The sequence below is a fragment of the Ischnura elegans genome, chromosome 7 (genome assembly GCF_921293095.1).
Source record: "Ischnura elegans chromosome 7, ioIscEleg1.1, whole genome shotgun sequence".
Lineage (NCBI taxonomy): Eukaryota > Metazoa > Arthropoda > Insecta > Odonata > Coenagrionidae > Ischnura > Ischnura elegans.
The window spans coordinates 90,523,956-90,544,125 of record NC_060252.1 but is presented as its reverse complement, the minus strand read 5'-3'; the positions used below and the strand labels follow the sequence as shown (position 1 = coordinate 90,544,125).

Below are 20,170 nucleotides of genomic sequence, written 5' to 3'. Positions count from 1 at the left end.
AGGTTATAATTGATAGGGAGTTTGGTGAGAGTCCATCTAATTTCAGCTTCAGCGTAAACATTTTCGTAGACACACGTTTCAGTGTAATTGCAACTTTTCTAAAGACATTGTTTTGTTTTACAATTGCTATTTTCGGTGTGTCAAACCAACTAATAAGGAAAAATTTTTCAGTTGGACAAAACAGGCCTCAGACGCAGAATACCTACTGATATTAATCTCTACGGCGTTCTCTCTTGGACTGTATGCGTGAGAGAAATGTGATTCAATTGTCTCTGATGTCAACACAATGCTTCTATAGTTCTGGAAAACAAGTGTGAGCTAAGCTGTCACTCCTCCAACATGACGGCTTCAACCACCTGGCCGTTTTAGCGCCTCGCGTACATCTGGAAATAGATCACTATGAACCACATATTCGTCATTGAGATCTACTGTGTGAACTTGATAATAAATTAAGAATAAACCGTAAAGATTGGTTAACTCGGCTACTAAAATGTTAAAATTAATGGAAATATTTCGATTAGGAACTGCGGTGCATATTACGTGTCGCTGTCCTTGTAGAACCAAAGCGTCATAGCAACTGAGAATCAATTGTATCGAAAGTAAGTTAACCTTGAGCAAATCATGGGAGGCTGGATGGATTAGATTTTCTTGAAGAGAACTTTGAATGCTCGAAACCATTTTTTGAGTATACCCATGTTATTCGAACTTCTGCCATGCTTGCTATTTTTTACGTGGGAAATTTCATGAGTTATTGGTCTGCAGCCACTACATCATTTAAGGATTTAGCATCTAAATAGTTCCGCAGCAGTTATGATGGCACTCATACTTTATAGTATGTTTGTGACGATGCCAAATTTCCCTCATTCATCTTCTTATCACCCGATGCTTATGTCTCAAGGCCGATTATGCCAGATAGTATCCTTGGACAAGGGCGAGAATTTAGGGATTAAGGTTGTTTCATCAATTCCGTTCATCAGCTTAACCTATAAAGATGCTTTGTATTAGCTATAAAACGAACTTTATGGCCCAGTCAGTGAACTCTCTTGAGGGCTCTCATAACAGAATTTCCGAAATAACTCCTGATCCCTGACGAGGACGCATCATTACCGCTAAAACATTCATAGCTTGTCTATTTTCAAGCTCTTTAGTTTTTTCATTACCAAAGCATTCATCCTAAACATTGTCAGGCCATTCCCCTAACATCACTTGCTTATGTGGGAAATAAAGAAATCACACTTGAGAAAATAACTTTGTAAAAAAATAATATTTGAGAAGCAGGAAATTGTTTACTTGAATCTCTCCCATGCACCCAGTAAAGTTCAAGATTATATTTTCGGTTACGGTAGCGTAGTGGCCAGAGTGCTTGGCTTCTAATCGTAGAGTCCCGGTTTCAAACCTCGCTTGTGGCCTTCTGATACCCCCAAGTAGAATCCTCTGGGTGTAAGGTGGTGTAGAAAAAAGAACTTGACCCCCAATCTGAATGTGTAATACTCAAGATAGCCACCAGCAAGGTAACTAATAATACATATCTGAACTAATAAATATCTACCTGTATAACATGGCGCCAGAAGTGGGATTCTTTGTAATTAATTTCAGGATTGAATTACGGTCTGAGCTATTATCGGAGGAATATTTCTCTGGAAGGTTCGGGTGATATTAATTCATATTGGAATGATGTAAACAGCTGTAGTAATTTCCCACACTATTTTATTTGCTCAATCGCTTCCAACGTTTACACGTCATTATAAAGAGCTTTCTAATGGCGTAAAAAAAGTTGAAACTGGTTGAGCATATTAAATCTGTGTAGAAAATATCTACAGCTGTTTGTATCACAAATGTCGATGAATTTCCTCAAAGTGAAATCGTCTGCAATCGATCTGATTAATTTATATTCCGCCAAGTAAAGTTGCTGGGGACGGCACTTAAAACTCACACGCTGTTTTTTGATTTCTCTACCGTTCAGACTGATGCACCGAGGCGTACATTAATTCGTATTTTTCCCCCCAGGGAAGGAAGAGGAGAATCACCGCCGATCGAGGCCTAACACGAACAAAGATGTTGCTGCAGAATTTTCTTCTCATCGCGGGGCTGAGCATTATGCCCTGTGTCCTCAGCGACCCAGCCCACATAGCGGGTAAGACCCTATAGTTCGATGTACTTGTGGTTTTAGAAGACAGGTGTAACCTGAGCAATCACTCATCAAATTTGATTTGATTTTTAAGCACCTGTTCGTTTCAACGTCTGGCGTACTGCTGGAAAGAGACTCTTATGAATTGCATAATCACTATTAAAATAATTTACCATGTGAACTTAATAATAAATTTAGCGCTTACTGTAAAGATTACTGTAAATTAAGCTACTGAAATGTCACAGACCATTAAAGTCTCGGCGTTAGGAAGTACGGTGCTTGTTAGAGACATTTACATGACTAAAATATTTTGCGATTTACACAACAGAAAAATATGGGATCATGCCGCAGCGCTGAGGGAAATCAATGTAAATATCGATAGAGCTGAGCGAGGAATTCTATGAAGGTATTCGTTCCTGAGGATCAATCTAAATGCAAATGCCATTGCATGTTGAATCGACATAATTTCCGGACGTGGAAAGTGTTGAAAAAGCATCAGCGAATATAAATATTGCTGTATTAAAAATTTTTCATTAGCAATAAGGCGTAGAGTTAATTGAGGAAATTTTATGATTTTATTCCAATGTATTCCAACGTGTAGATAGGTGAGGGATGAGTTCACCTCATATTTCACCATAGGCATGGGATATCCACGCAATCTGGATAATAAAGGTTGGTATTTTTTCGTCTTTCGTAGATTTTTGTTCATGGATTTCGAAGGTAACATCAAAATTTGAACTTGGAACCATTAGTATAAAATAGATAGTATGAGGCGTTACTCGGTGTAATTGCTTCATGTTGAATAAAAAAGAACCTTGTAAATTTCACGCAAATGATTTAAATATCGACCAGTTTCGTGTCTGTGCGACATCGTCAGGTGCATATTTGATTTCACTATTAAAACTCGATTTTCGACTCTAATCGAAATCGAAACCGCCAAACTTAAATGGTCTCTGCCACTTTGGCGGTAAATTTGCACCTGAGGATGTAGCACAGCGACGAAACCGGTCGATATTAAAATTATTTATGTGAAATTTACAAGTTTTTTTATTAAACCCTTGGCATACTTACTAATTGTAAGCATTGTAAGCGCTCCATCCACTAAGCCTTTGATTTTTCACCCGCAACTTTTTTTTGTATTGAATGGCGAAGGAAATTTAATTGGATGAAACTAATGTCTTGTTCTTCAAGTATATATTTTTATATATATTTATAATGTTTTATGTTTAAAAATATTTTTCCCTCGCAGATATCGGACAATCATGTGGTTCTTCCAGCAACCTGTGTCCTCAATTTTCTGGCTGCGTGAATCAAATATGCCAGTGCAACCAGGGATATGCGGTGGCAGTGGACCACAGATCCTGTGTGCCACGTAAGTGTTTCAAACAAAAAAACTGTGCTAACAATGGTTGTTGATATACGTCGACATTGAAAATTCGATGGCAACTGTGACCGGGCGTTTTTTTTTTGCTTCTTATGCCATAGCAGTAATTGAAAAATAGATTTTGATAAAAGGAAAAAATCGGTTTTAGATGAAAGATCTTTCGAAATTTCAAACTCGATTTTTAACGTCGATCTTGACCATTTCATTTGATCTCAGCAGCGTCGCTTTAGGCTTCTCTCCACGGCCGGTAAAACTGGAAAGCCATGCCCTCCCTTATGCATCAAGAATGCATCTCAATCAGATGATCTTTCTTACAAATTTTAGTGAAGCCGAATGAATCCATGCGGTGATCCCAAAAATTTAACGTGCAAAAATATGTAAATTTTTACTACTATTATTTCAAACATGTATTCTAAATAGATGTTTTTCTTCTACTCACAAGTGTATTTTAAGTATTTTTCGTATTAATCATAAACATTTTTTGTACAAATTGCTTTTTCTAAATAAAGTCGATAATATGATCGATCAATATTGTGGTTTCAATTTCGATTTTTGTTGAAAAGACGAGCTTCTCATCCCGATGAAAAATCGATTGCTTGCAAAATTGATTTCAACACACATTTTTCCATCTCTCTGTCAGCATCCACGGCGATAGTTTCTTCGGCCCAAATAGGTCACCAACGGTTAAAAACAGAGTTCCAAAAATCATGGAGTACAAGAATAAGATCAAATGTCGAAAATGCATGCTAGTACTGGACAGTGGGCATATTCTTGGGGATTCACAATATTATTTTAGCAGACTCGGCGTCGGTGCTGAACCGATGATTAGTTTTCGGCGACGCACCACTAGTCCCATACTTCGCTCCGCTCACAAATCCCTCTCATTCTGAAAAAAATAACGGCATGCTTAAGACCAGACTTGTTCGCAGAGATTCCAATGATCGATTGAATTTTCACCTTCTGGGTTGCATTGCATATGTCATAATCAGTGATGACCGCAAGGCTGGGCAAAATACAGGTCGAGGAGTATTTGAAATACAAAATACCGCCCCAAATGTATTTGAAATAAAAACTACAAAATAGCATTTTAAATATCTTTTAAAATAAAAAATGTATTTGCGTAGAAACTAAGGTACTTAAAAAATGAAACCTGCCTTGGCACGTTATGGATAGTTGCAAACATGAAGAACACGATTCGAATGAAAACGCAGTAATCTCTGAAGCATAATGTTACAGATGTGTTATCAGAGCTGCTTAAAAAGTATTCCACAAATATATTTTTTATTTTAGAGAGGGAAAATACCAAACACCTGTGTTAGAAATACCAAATATGAGATTAATTCAGGTTGTGTATTGGAAATACCAATTACAAATTACACATTTATTTCAAATACGTATTTGAAAATCTTGTGTTTGAAATACTTCCCAGCCCTGGATGATCGAAATACTGAATAAGGATAATTTCACTCGGTTGCAATTTATTTCCCCAAAATTTAATTGGTTTCAAGTATCCATTGCTAAAAAAAGAAATAAATAATAATTATACAATTTAATTTGAATTCCACTACAGTTTCTATCTTTCCTGCCATCTGGCGCAGTACTTTTTTTGAGATGATAGCGAATTAATGCCGTGATTGATAGAAAATCACGTCAGTTGAAAATGGCGTTAGAGTGGGCTCAAATAGCTGGGGAAAGTGAATGCTAAAAAACGTAAGGATTTCACTCTCATCACTTATATTTCTCTAAATTTCCTTTTTAATCGCGATGGATGTCACTTATAGTTGTAAAAAATGTTTAGCAAAATGCAAGAAAAGTATTTTTAATGGAACGCGCAGTCGCTAACCAAACAATTGTAAATCAATTTTACGATCATTGAAATGAAAACTCACTCTTTCACTTTGTGCCAAGGCTAAGCCCGAGCTTCACTGTCTTTTGGCTAAAACAGCATTTAATGAGTAGCTTCTGGGTTCCACAGATGCTTCTAGATGTATATTAACCAAGTGAGTGTCTAGAGTTTTAAAAAATAAAGTGTAAAAAACGTTTTTCTCCAGTGCGAGAACAAATTTCTCAAGTTCAACGAAGTTTTGAGCAAAACGTCCTAATACACGTATTTCGGATGAGAAAATTGGAATAGTTTGTTGAGAAAACACATATTGTGGTATCCCACCCCCGACTCGCCCGGATACCACAATAGAACTGGGGGGAGACGTCGCACAAAAATAAAAAAAATACAAATCCGCGAAGATCCCTCCCGCATGGGACCTACGGGACAAAACTATGCCACTCACTTCTCGTAATTCACATAAAATAAAAAAAATATTCCCCTTCTGTGAAGATGATTGCGGGTGGGGGGTTCCCGATTCAAACTGATGGGTGACGTTCGGGCGCTGATGCACTCGTTCAACACGCATTTACGGGAAGGAAATCAGACGGGGCGAAAGGAAGGACGAAGGATATTTTCAATGGGGTGACCCGTGGAGGAATCAGAACAAAATACTCTCTCAAACACTTTCAATTAAACAAAATATAATTCACACAAATAAGGTTGCATATGACAAAAAAAACAAAAGGAACCCTCTTATACGCTAATGAAATATGAATTGGTGAAAGCCACTTATGAAACATCGATGATAAATTAAAAAAAAAACAACAATATAACTTGGTTTCAAGATGAAAATCAATATAGAAAATGATGATAACAAAGTAAAGATCGGTGGTGAACACGTAAATATGTTACAAATTCAATGATTTCTTGACTGGGGAGGTAAATGATAGTCCATCCCGTCGAATGTAAATTTGGGGTGCGAACGTTAATTGTTCTTGGTGACTGATTTCACTTTCACTAATGTAACGGGTGCGTTCCGTGACTGTTTGTCTTAACTTGGCTTGGCAGGAGACACAAGGGGGCTTTGGGGGGGGGGGGGGGAATAGCTGCAATCTTACTTTATCGTAGTCCGAGTCTGGACCAGGTTGGATCCAACACTCTCTCGTTCCATTTACTGCACTCCTTTCTCCCTTGTTGGAGGAAGCTGCATCCGGAACGGAGATAATGCGTCCTCTTCAGCTGGTCCTTTGCTCCTTCGGACGGGGGGGGGGGGGGGATTCTTCTTCCAGATCAATCTTTCTGGAACACTTGGGCCCCTTGTCTCCTCCTGCCGTGCGTCGCACTGATTTTGGGCATAGGCTCCGCCCGACAGTCACTTAGGAATTCTCCTGGTTCGCCTACGCGCACCACCTTTTATCATACCTCAACTAGGGGTGGGGGTAATGCACAATGAAGGGAGGGAGGAGTAATACGCCACTCACTCAGGGAAAACCCGAGCTCCCCTCCTCCCACACACACACACTCACTCAAAACCATACAAAAATCGGCGAAAACACATTCATCCCCTCTTACTCATCCACGCCTTCCTCCACGGGCCATGGTTTGGGGGTGGGGTTTTGGGAAAGGTCGTGGAACGAGCGGGTAAACTGGTAGGGAAGAAAATGCGCCGAGTAGAAATGCACTGTAATGGGGCTTGAACCATTACAATATGAACAAAATTTTGTCCGTGTAGTCCTTTGATGAGGCTGATTTAAGTTTTCTCGAGATAGTGGCATTAACTTTTATGAATACGAGGCACATACGAGGGCCTCGTATTACTTTTGTCTGTACTATGTCACCTAAATCTGGCGGTGATAACTATGCTGTTAGTCCTTCAAGCATTGATTGTATTTTGTAGATGATGGTCTTGATAGCTATGTGCATGATTAATACATATATTGTATTCTCCATGGCTATGTGCATTAAATTCTAATTGTGCGTTATGCTTTTCAGTTGTTACTGAGTGGGAGGGAAGCTGTACGGATAGTTCTCAGTGTCAAAACTTTGCTGGCGCTGTGTGCAAAGATAATAGATGCGAGTGCGAATTAGGACACCATTTCCTCGAAGGAAAATGCTGGATCAATAGACGTAAGTATCTTTATCAGAATTGTTAATATTTGCACAACGCACAAGAAATATCAGTCTCACAATTTGGCTCCATTGTCTAAGGAATTTCGGAAGTCTTTTGGCAAAAATATTAAAACCTTTGATTCAATTACGTATGCACTAGACTATATGATCTTTGGATTTTTATGGATGACATAAATATTATGGTTTCAGAGCTTCCAAAATGTGAAAATTCTTGCTATCACCCTCCACATAGCTGCATTTAGCATTATAAATGTGCAAAGATTCTAAAATTAATAACTCTTATACACTTCCATCCGCTTACTTAATAACCGGAGGGTTAATCTACCAGCAGTAGTGGGGGTCCGAAAAAATGTTAAAATTCTATCTAGTGTAAATTGGATACTCAAGGGGGGAGCTATAACCCACTTGACCCCCCCCCCATAGATCCACCACTGGCCTACTGTATGCTTTAATGTAACCTTTTTCTACTTTTTTATCGTCAGACCTTGGTGATCACTGTCAAGAAAGCGATGAATGCTTGTTGTCACCTCATCAAGACAGAATTGAATGTTCTAACGGGTTATGCACATGCAAATCGGGATACATTCAAAGTGAGGATGGATCGGACTGCAATGGTATGTGATGTGCTGAGTATTTATTATGTATGTGTATAGTATTGTATATAGTTTAGTAAGTATTGTATATAGTATACTAAGTATTGTATATAGTATAGTGTATAGTAAGTGGAATGATGAATTCATTCATACGAGTTTAAAAAAATATTTGTCGAGAGTCCAAAGAAAAAACCCTATTACTAGGGACTATGCTGATCTATTAGCCCGCCTTTTTTCTTCTTGGGTTTTAGGATTTTACAATGTATGAAAATACTAATCATTCCATATATTTTCACAGGTCTTTTTCTGTCATTCCGTATATGCTCCGTTAATACTGCACGTGCAGTGATAAATGAGGTATCATTTTAAACATTGACTCACCGGCTTCTGACGAAAAACACAATCTCAATCTCAAATTTCATTGTGTACCCATCAATTTGACTTCAAAGTTCGATTTTTTCATGTCGATTACTCGTTCGAGGCATATCCACTCCACACATTTGTTTATTCTAAGCTTTTAAAAAAAAACCGACCATGCCTATCCATATGATAAGAAAACAATTCCCAATCAAAGTGACCTTTGCAATGATAATTAATAAAGCACAGGGTCAGACTCTTCAGAGAGCCGGCTTGCGCCTACTTGCCGGATCCGCTATTTTGCATGAACAATTTTATGTAGCATTTTCTAGAGTTCGCACTTTCCGTGTTATTTATGTTTGTGTTTGAAATAAACTCATTACCAAAAAGTGTCAGACGATAGCATTGTTACTTCGAATATTGTCTTTAAAGGAGCTTTGTAAATTGCGTCCCATTATTTAGCAAAAGACGTCATGCTTGTTCATACAGGTGCCAAACTCTCTTCTCTGTATTGTATTCATGTTTTGTACATTTTTGCAAGAAAACAAGTACAAAGAAAGTAATTTATGAAACACCTCCTTGTCTATTTAAAACTCAATTATACCGTCACCTTAACATACTTATTCCCTGTTAGTGTGAAAGTGCATAATTTTCGAACGGGTTACCTTGTATATAATATCCTGCATGCAAAAACGCGTAGCGTATTAATTTTATACTGCTTACCCATCATCGGCCCTGAAACATTTTTTACTTAGTTTTTATCTCCCATACGCATAATACACCTCGGATCCTCCGTAAAGTCTTATTTTTTTAGCGCAAGCATTTCATCTAGCAAGTTAGGAAATCCTACCTTTGGCTCATTTTCTGCTCCTTAATAAGTTGAGAAGTTTTCTGAGTTTCCGTGCATTAGAGGTATAAGATTTTTTAAAATGTCATCTTCGATTATAATGTAATAGCTAAATCAAATCCTCTCCGTTCTTATTGCTAAACAGATTGGTTCTGAAGTTGTGATTCTAACTACTTATTCTACTTTCAGGTGGCAGTGCAGTCTGGAGCCTAGGGATGGTTTCCGTAATTCTAATTGCATCAGTTCAGATGTTCTTTAAGTGAGCATATTGATAATGTAAACAATTTTCTTGATTTTTTATATTTTTGTAAGTTCAATAAGAGAAATAAAGGAATCTCTTGAGTCCTCCAGGATGTATCCACTAAGTTAACGTTTTTTTCATGTCTTCTTCCTTTCATATTTCTGCTATATATATTTTAATTACCTAAAAAACTGCTTCAAATGGCTGAAATAATATTGAATTATAACTATCGGGAAGCATCAAACTCGATATTAGTAAGCATATGGTGGGTATTCATAACATTATTTTTGTACCAATGAGGTCTTTCGTCGAACCTTACTCATGACTTGGTGCCATAAATGCTGCGCGGTAGGAAAAAATGAACTTCTTCGCAAATAAGTAAGTATTAATTTATACATAATGTCACCGAAATAAACTTCAGGGAATGCTAATACAAGAAGAGCATATTTTGACAAATTTGGATATAAATTTATTAAGAATTTAGGACCCTTTATCCCAAAGGTTCTAAGTGACAATATAAAAAAACGATATGACAGTTGATTAATAGTAAATATAAAAAATTTATCAAAAAGTTGAAAAATATTTCATAAAACGGGAAGCTTTAGGGAGCCTCATTGGCATTATATTGGTAATTTTATGAATTGCGCCTGTAGGAGAACTTTAATGATTATGTAAAAATAGTACTGACAATGAGTGGATTTATCTTCAATGAATTAATCATTAATTTAACATAAGTTATCACGAAGTATCTATATCACAATATCATATCAGGAATAATATGTAAGAATTTATTAAAGTTTGCTAAAATCATGGGCAAGAATTTTATCTATTTTAGCCTGTTGATTTGAGTTCGGAAATGTTGAAATAACTGTGACCAGAACGAATTTATAAATGCTGCTCAATGGATATGTTGAGGGGGAAGGAGATCCCAAAATCTGACCGCTTCGTCTGAGAAGGAGTTTTTAAGTATAGTTGTGTGATGAGTAGAAAGACAAAGTAAATCCGATATTCATGTGACGTTTAAATTGATTATGACCAGCGGACTAGCCCAAACAGTCATCTTAGTCACTAATAAAAAATGTCTATCAAACCAAATTACTCGAAAGTAGAGATATTTAATGCCTGCTACTGTTGCGTCGATGTTTCTAAAATTTACTGTTTTTTACAGTCCTGTTTTGAGGTGAATTGAATTTAATCAGACACCCTAAATTGTACAATTTCTAAGTCTTAAGCATTCATTGATTTGACACCGTTTATGAAACACGACACCAGTTTGGAAAGTGATGAATACTTTTAAAAAATTGCCAAGAAATTCTTTTGCCAAGTTGATGACTATTCCTAGAAGTATAATAGGCGTCGCAAGTCTAAGGGTCCGTAGGAAAAGAGGTCCTGGATGATTAGGCTACTTGGCATGACTTTTGTGGGTTACTTGGTTGCATACCTTTATGAAACCGTTAGGGCCTGCTATGAGTTGCAAACTTTAGTCACTCGAGTTTGCCTCTAACCGTGGCCAGCGAGGGGGGGGGGTTTGGGGGTTAAACCCCCCACAGAGCTCAGAGAAATTTTTAAATTCAAACCATTTCACTTAATGGATTAGTATTACTTACATAAAAGTCTTAGGATTAATCAAATATCCCTCATAAAGCCGTAAAACTCGCCATTTGGAACCATTAATCTTAAAAATTTTCTGGAGGAGGGCCCCCGCAACTCCCACTTACCCTGGTGGGTACGCAATACCCCAATATCTCAAAGTATTAGTTGCGCCTTAAATGCCCCCCAGCCTTAATTTTTGGCTGCGCCCATGACCTCTATGTCCGCACATTCGGTTTTACAATAAAATATTACAGCAAACTATCTGAGTTTTAGATTAGGTAAATTCTCCAAATTTGGGAGACAGAATTTTGCAACGGATAGTACGTCTGCGCATTTTATTTAAGTGATATACATTAAATGGTATAAAAATATTCGTGTAAAAATGAAGGGAAGTGCTGGCTCAATACATTTAAGTATCATTTTGTTAATATTTGCACAACGAAAAATAAATATTACATTCGGCATTGATTGTCTAGGGAATTTCGGAATTCTTTTGGCAAAAATATTAATACCTTTGATTCAAGTACGTATAAAGAAGAAAAGATGACCTTTGGATTTTTATGGATGAAATATTGGCTCCGGAGATTCCAAAATATGGAAACTCTTCCTACCACACACCATTTTATTTATTATAATTTATTTATAGTAAGCTAAATTTTCAACTTGACTCGCATAGAATCATGGTGAAGATAGCGTCCATCACTGTTCGCAGAGTCGAACACAAAGTAGGTCAAGCCAACGTCAAGCCGATAACAATAGGAGGATGCAAGCTATGTTATGTTCAGCAGTGTAAACAGGGAAAGAAGCGTAGATGTGAAGGCGTTGAGAAAACGAACATGTGATTTCGAGCAGCGGTTCTCTAATGATTTTTATCGCGAACTTCCCTAGATCCACGACCACATTGTCCGATTCCTCATCCACGCATAGATTATAATGCATAGCGCATGCATGGGATACATTCACGCTTCACCTTATGATTAATGGTGGATGCATTTGATCAAGACAATGCAGTGGCGTAGCCAGGGGGGGGGGGAGTCCGGGGGGTCCGGACCCCCCCTCCCCGAAATATAAAAGCACTATTATTTTCCTTAATAAAAGAAAACAAATTATTAAAAAATCATGAATTTACAAAGTATTTTTTTAACAAATGAAGTTTTTTGATTGTGAAAAGTGTAAAATTAGTTTAAAACCCATTATTTAGTACCCTATTTTTCAAACATTTTCCCCCCTGGTTTTGGACACCCCCCCCGGAACGAAATTCCTGGCTACGCCACTTACATAAGGCAAAATTAATTTATTGTTTTAAAATGTATTGAATGTTTCAAAATTAAAATTTTTCTTAGTTAACATTTTTCAGGAATTCTTTTCGGGCTCTACACCAGGTTAATTCAGTCGTTTTGGCCGATTTTTCAGAAAACGACTTGTCTTCTATTCTCAAGCCGTGTTACTCGAGAGCGGGAACGCCCAATGCAGATTCTTTCGTCAACCTAAAATGAATGACGACATCGACATCATCATAGGTTTCAAAATAATCTTCACGTTCCTTTATCTTAGACGTCGCCTTTGATAAGCATACTAGTACTCTTCGTCGCTAGGTATCACTCGAATCTTCCAAGAGCTGATGAAGTAGCCTGTGCGCCTACTCCATGACGTTCTGGTTAACTCTGATATTAGCCTTTAAGCGGAGGGATATCGTCAGAAAAATGTATTAAGCGAGATAACTCTCCAAAACCAAGTTAATGTAATTGGTGAAACGTTACTGGTGTATTATCTCGGTTTTTCGAGAAGATTATCCGAGTAGATTATCCGGGTTGGTGAAACTGGCCCTCAGTTTGAAATTTTAAGAGAGTAACACGCTTTGACAATAGAAGACAAGTCTTTTTTTCGAAAAGTCGGCCATTGTGACTAAATTAACCTGGTGTAGTGCCCGAGAAGAGTTCCTGAACGCAATTAATATATTTTCACCCATTTATAATCAGGGGCGGTCTGGGGTGATTAAGGACCCTTGGCTGGGGCTCATGGCCGAGGCATGCAGGGGTCCTCTCTCGGAAAATATTCGGAAATTTCATGCTCGGATATGGATTTTGACGCCATTCTGGCTCTTAAAAAACAAATACAAAATTGTTACTATAAAATACAATTTCGTAAGAAAACATACTAATTTAAAGTGAGAATTTATTAGCATATAAAATGTAATATTGTATTATGGTTCTATTGTCTAGTAAGTGAACTTGTTCCTTGAAGCTGCACTGGAATCTAAAAAATAAAACTCTAAAATAACCTGTTTGAATAACCTTTTCAAAAAAGTCGTCACGTTCTCTGTTATCTTCTGACACTTTTATTTTACTTATTTTTATATAATTTTTTACACTGAGTAAGATGTAAATAGTGCAACTTATGTGAACGCAGAATTTTATAACAGAAAAAAAACTTCGTTTCAAGTAATCTGAGTGAGCCTTTTTTTATCACATCTTCCATGTAGGCTTCACGATAGACGCGAGCGTTGTGACCTCCCCCCCCCCTCCCTAATCTCGGGACCCTCGGCGATTGCCGAACAGCCGACCTAGACCGCCCCCGATTATGATACTGGAAAAAGGTTAGAATCTACAGCAGTGGATCGCACATTTTTCATAGCTATAGACTGAAAGCCGTCGATCGATCAGACGCCAACAATTGGTAAATTTTGACATATATAGTATTTACTGCTACGCAGGTGAACCTCTCAATCTGCTGAGATTACAGATTTGGTCGATTCCCTTGGGGCTAGAGGGGATAAAGTGCATAAGTGATAGGGCTAGATTTAGGATGTGGGTGGCCCGGAGCCCATTTTGGTGGGAGACCCACTGTTTCAAGGTGTTGCAATTTGTAACGTAATAACAGGAAATGAAAGTAGCAAAATTTTCAACAAATTCATTAGCAATATATGTAACATAGGTATGATTAATACATTACAACCCAGGAATTTTCCTTGATTTTAGTGCAATAAAATGTCACTGAAATCCCATTCACAGAGTATATCTGACTCATGGCTAATCAGAGCCAAATTTAAAAGTAGTACCTGTGGTGGTTGCCCAGGGCCAGGGCCCCCCTTTAATCCGGCCCTGATAAGTGAAGGAAGGTTTTAAGGGAGGAGCGCGATATAGGCTCTCTCTTCAAGGCTTTGCTAATTTTTCGATTTTCCTAAAAGGTCCATAATTTTTTAAATAATTCCATCATGCATCTTTAGTTATGAAGCGGAGCTTAAAAGAAGATTCTGCTATAGATTCTGCTTAAGACAATGGGATGGACATACGGGATTCAAAGTTCAATTCTAGATCTGCGGCGTGTAAAATCTTCAAGTTTTCAATATACAGCACTCCCAAGCAGCTGGCGATATCCATCGAATATCTAAATAAGGTTAATATATCCAAAACACGTTGGACATATTGACAACGTCACATATATATCCTATTTGTAACATACACGACGAGTAGTGAAAATAACATTTCATATATACCCGAATTATAATATCCGTAATATTTAAAAATTTTTATTACAAATAGTATTCATAGGTAGCATATGTTTTATACAGAATTGAAAAGCAGAAATGTTTTGTTGCATATCGGGGGATAGCCAAAAACTGTAATCACACCCATTATCTATTCATTAGACGTTGAGAAGATATGTAAAAGATGTTGTAATGTGGACCTCTATGTCCAATGTTGGACATCACTACAACGTTCTTTGGCAGGTCCTTTTGATATTTGACAGATATCGATGCAACGTTAATCGGATTTACATGGATATTGTACGGATGTATTATCTTAACGCTAGCAATGTTGCCTGGATGTTTTTGGGATATTGATTGTTGCTGGGGTGTTACGGTCATCTAAAACTTTAATAGGCTTAAGTCATAAATTGAGTATATTCTTATATTCTAATGAGAGCAGGGCGTTTTAAAAGCCCTTTCTAGAGAAGAAAGTAGGGTGGAGGCCAGGGTCGGTGTGGCCAGGTCGGCTGGACGGCGATCGCCAAGGGCCCCGAGCTTATGGGGCCCTCACAACGCTCGCTTCTATCTATCGTAAAGAGTGTATGAAAGGTGAAATAAAAATAATACTCAGAATACTTGCACCAAAGTTTTTTTGTTATTATAAAATTCAGCGTTTTCATTAGCTGCCTTTTTTACAATAAAGTAAAAGTAAAAAGATATTGAAAAAAAAATAAAAAAATAAAGGTGTCTGAAAATAAACGAGAGTTAATGCATTTTTGAAAGGGTTAATTAAAAGGGTTAATTTAGTGTTTCTTTTAATTTCAGTACAGTTTCAAGGAAAACAATTAATGAAATAGGTAATAAAACCATAATACATGATAAAATTTTATGATATGTGAAATTCTCACTTTTCACAGCATTTTTTTTAACGAAATTCCTATTTTTATCAACTTTTATCTAGATTTATAAGAGCCAGAATAGCGTCAAAACATATAGAATGAAATTATCTAAAAATTTTCCGGGAGAGGACCCTAGAATCCCCCAATCCCCCAAGAAGAAGTAAGAAGGACCACATCATGAGCACCAGCCAGGGGCCCCCAATCGACCCAGACCGCCCCTGGTGGAGGCATTTCACTACGAGTGTTTCAGGAAGATAGTCACCTTCCGTCAGGCGCAATATGGCCGCTAGACTTACATCAGAAAAAATAATAATGATATAATTGCTCATATATACAAATTTTAAGTAATAAACATAAATATTTGGGTTATCTGATGACGTAGGCTATTGACATCGATCCTTTTAAGCATACTTAACGCGACATCACATGGACCCCGCGTATGCTCAATCGGAGAAGAACGGCACAAGACCGAAAAGTTTGAAGGTCTGCTGCCAGTCAACGCTTGGATAGATGACAAGTGGATGAGTAAAATAGGTCATCGAGAGGAAGGATTGATGAAAGTAGAGGGTTGAACGGAATAGTTTGGGAGGCACTGGATGAGAAGTACGGTCACATCAAGACCGTAAAGAGCTGGGGGAAGGGTTAAGAAGTTCAACCCCCCTCCCTAACGAAAATTTTATCGTTCACTTCTTCCCCTGAAATACACCCGACTTTCAAATGAACCCTCTCCCGCCGAAAACAAAAATTATGCGGCTGGGTTAGTGCAGAAGCAAGAGAGTTGGCTACCCACCCCGAGAGATCGAGTTCAAATCCCGACCGTAATTTGATTTGAGCACCCAAGTTAAATAAACTCTTTGTCCGTCGCATGGGACATTAGCCCATTATAATCCAATCTCAGTAGCATAAAAAATGTATACATTTTCAGCTCCATTCTAGAAATATTTAAACTACGTGTTCTTTTATACTGTAAAGTTAAATGGCGAAATATGTTGCTGCCACAATAATTATGGTTGAGCAGAAAATTTTTAAATTTTTTAAATGAACAGTCTTGAAATTTAATTTCTCTCACAAGCAGCTCTGGGTTAGAGGAGGTTAAGTCGGGGTCCACTTGGCGTGTTTCTTTAAGAGAAGTCTTAAGCCGAAGCCCGGTTTCTCTCCTTCCTTCCCTATCCTTTCCCTCGTGCTGGAAGTGACCTGAACTGCCGGTCGCCTCCTCCGAATACTTACATATTTACTCTCTCTGATACTTATTTACCGAAAACAAATTTCTAGTAGCGGACTTGCTAATGGGTTGTGCAATAGGGCGGATCGGGAAAAATCATTTTTTTCAAATCCATCTGGCCCAACTAAAAAATGTTGTGAGACTGAGCAAAAATGAGGCCTGAAAAATTTGAGACCTCTACCCTGACCCGCCCAAATGCCATTTATATGGGGAGGGTCAAAAATGTTAAACTATAATATTTTATGATCATTCCCTAAACATTGTGCCGAGTTGGTGACTTCCAGGTCAAAAATTTCATGCATTTAGACGTATCCACCACCGTTAAGCCACAAAATGCCAAATAGGAGTGCGCGCCCGCGAAGAGAATATTCCAACGCCCACGCAGCGTCGCGGATAGAAGAACGCCTGGCCGCTCGCGTCCCCTCCCCGCTCGCATCTCCCCCTCCCAAGCCCCGAACGCACCAATATTCATCCTGCTTGTGGTGCTAAGAGGCCACTCATCTTTGATAGTAAGTATGAATCGGCAGTAGGTAGAAGATAAAAAAGAATGCGTAGTGAGGTGACTTGTCCCTTTTTTGGCGTCTCGACAAATCGACATCACCAACTTTTTAAGAAGTGAGGAAATCTTTTTTTATTGTTCGCGACATTTTCAGATCCGAAAACGCACGCAAGGAGCCTACGGTCTATAAGTGGCCACTCGAGTGGCTAAACAGGTGTGCGAACTTTGGAGACGCGCTTCTCGCTTCGATAATGTCTGAGACCCCTCGCGTCCCCTCCCCGCTCGCTTAGTGTTTTTCCGTGGTCAATATTGCAGTATGAAAAACGAGAAATGAAAAATTACGACGATCTTTTTAAATATCCATGTTTCTTCTTCGTAAATAAGCATTCAAATGTTATGTGCATTGAATAACAGAGGCCTCAGACGAATATGCCCAAACGTCTGCAGCGCAGTTTTTGGACTAGGTATCCGGGAGCCTTAAGGCCGCTTTACACGGTGAATGATGATTCGAAAGATCATTCGAATGACCATCATTCACCGTGTATTAGGGCGAATCGGAAAAATCGATTTTTTTCTAATCCATCTGGCCCAATGAATAAAAGTCCGGACTGATCAAAAATAAGGCCTGAAAAATCTGAGACCTCTAGGTGAGCCCCTGACCGTCGTTCCAATGAAAATGGATTTTGGATAGCGTCTCTTCCCCGCTCGCCTTTCCACTTTCCCTCGCCCCAAATTCACACCAAGTGCGTCTTTCTTAGTTAGTTGATCTAATACTTGATGTTTCAGCATCATCTGTGGAGGACAAATCACGACAGAATTACTCAATTATCTGCTTTCTAGTATTTTCTGCATTTCTTATGTGACTGTCGTTCCTCGTCTTTCGCTGCTGTCAACAAAGTTTGGGTGACCTCTTTCACGAATATTTGGACCGCAAGACTAATAAAAGGAATATTTAACTTCAAAGTTGAACGTTGATCAAACAATTTTTGAATTTCAACTGCGGTAAGGTCAGACATAACTGGAGGTACCTTCCTCTCTCCCCAATTTTTCATCAGCGGGTAGTCTTTCGCTTTGACATTAAAATCTAGCAACTAAAATAATCCCGGCATGGTCGCCAAGCGCATGTTCTAGCATGCTTCTAATATTTGGTCCGCCCATCCCGTCTCACTTCCTCGTGCTCGCCAGCTATTACAGCAAGCAGTGTATTGTCAGGGTGACGAAAAAATTCCTTCCTTTAAATAACCGGATATGACTGGATTCGAAAAAAAAATCGATTTTTCCGATCTACCCTATTGCATAATTTAATAACTGATAAAGACCAGTAATCGATGAATTTCTTCGGTAATATTTCGGGGATACTTCGAAAGAAAATTAAAAATTCGGACATCTCAGAGATCTCCACCGCGCGCTCGCCCAATGCGGAGGGGCGGGAGAGGGTTGAGGGTCGGTCTGAGAACACGAGAGGGTTGAGAGTGAAATTTAATCCCTGGGAGTTGTCGAGAAGTATGGAGTTCCAGCATAACAGATCTTGACCCAGGAGAGGTTCTCAATTCCCAGCGCCCCTTCTACCACGCCCGCACACCATCTTGTGGCTTTACGGATTGCCGAAGCCTGCATGGCTCATGTGCTGCATCTATGAGGAAAACGAGTTTGAATAAGGAAAAATTCTTTTTGGGGACTGATTCTATTCCAGAAAATTTCTTTAACATTGTGATGTCCATAGAAAAAAAAATGTGCAATAGCGTTAAGGCATCCATGGAGATTGCATATTAATATTATAATATTTATGTAATCATGAATGCATCGCACCACACTGCACAACACTACTGACAAGGGGGCTGCAGAGAACAGAATTTCAACAGATTTTTAAAACTTCGAATTTCGTTCCTCATTTGTTATGTTTTACGTGCTTAGACCATATAAGAACTAGACCCGCCATTCCCCACCCCTACCCATGTCTCGCCGTGTGGCCAACATCTCCCCTCCGCTCCCTTCCTTCCCCACCCACTTTTAAAGCGGCGTGACGTCACGGTTGGGACGCTCATCGTCGTAGCGCATGGCTACGAATGGGGATTCACTGTATCACTGCGGTATTTTGACCATTTTCTTCGCGATTTTTCAATTAAAAGTACTAATATTTATTGCGTTATGTACGAGAAGTATTCTCTCAGCCATGGTTGGATTGGTGAACTTACAATTAATGAACATTGGCATTTTTCGGCATTGGCAGCGACGAAAAAATATTGTGGCAGTAAAATGAAGACAAAGCCCTTTGTAAACTTCCGCAGATTTTTTTCTTATCTCGTTAGCGATCTAGCATCATTCGGAACATCGTTATAAAAACATGAAATCTTGTACAAAAGTTGTAAACGGGGGGAATTTTAGAGAGGAAAAGGGTCATGGTGTAAAGAATTTGCCGGTCATCCACGAAGTAACGCGGCAACGCCTTCGCATATAGTAATTTTTAAACGGTCAATTATGCGATGCAAATTGAGCTGCGCGCTAGCGCTACTAAAAAGGGATGTAAACAATTCAGCATTCATATTATTTAGGTAAGTAATTTAGTTATTTCATAAATGCATAATTTTTTACTTAGCAGACAGCTCTCGTGTTATATATATTTTGCGATGGTGGAAAAAGGTCTAGCGCCGGCTTTGCAAGTGACACCTACGATTTACGTACGCTACGGAAAATTCTGGGAATAAATAATACCTATTAACATATTTATAATTAGAAAGAAAGAGAGGATTGGATTAAAATAAATTTGCTTTATAACAATCAATTATATTTAATATATTGAATAACTTATTAAATATTTTTATGTAATTTTGTACGTATGTACTTACAGGGTTTTCAATTAAATTTTTTTAAACAATTTACGACATAATTTAATTTTTTATATTCTTGTCACAATACGTAAGAAAAGAGAATGTGGATTCAAAGATCATCTAAGAAGTGAATCTCATTTTATTAAAAAAATCCA

General features: G+C 38.3%; 1 protein-coding gene across 1 annotated transcript in view; it reads left to right on the top strand.

The window, feature by feature from the left end:
* Positions 1–9,629, top strand: part of LOC124162499 (multiple epidermal growth factor-like domains protein 6) — a 29,467-nt gene extending 19,838 nt beyond the window's left edge. Inside the window, exons 2-6 of the mRNA XM_046539063.1 lie at positions 2,008–2,134; positions 3,378–3,500; positions 7,330–7,464; positions 7,950–8,081; positions 9,454–9,629. Of these exons, the coding sequence (XP_046395019.1) occupies positions 2,056–2,134; positions 3,378–3,500; positions 7,330–7,464; positions 7,950–8,081; positions 9,454–9,527 (543 nt within the window). The 5' untranslated portion in view covers positions 2,008–2,055 and the 3' untranslated portion in view covers positions 9,528–9,629. The remainder of the gene's footprint in view (positions 1–2,007; positions 2,135–3,377; positions 3,501–7,329; positions 7,465–7,949; positions 8,082–9,453) is intronic.
* The last annotated feature ends 10,541 nt before the right edge of the window (positions 9,630–20,170 follow it).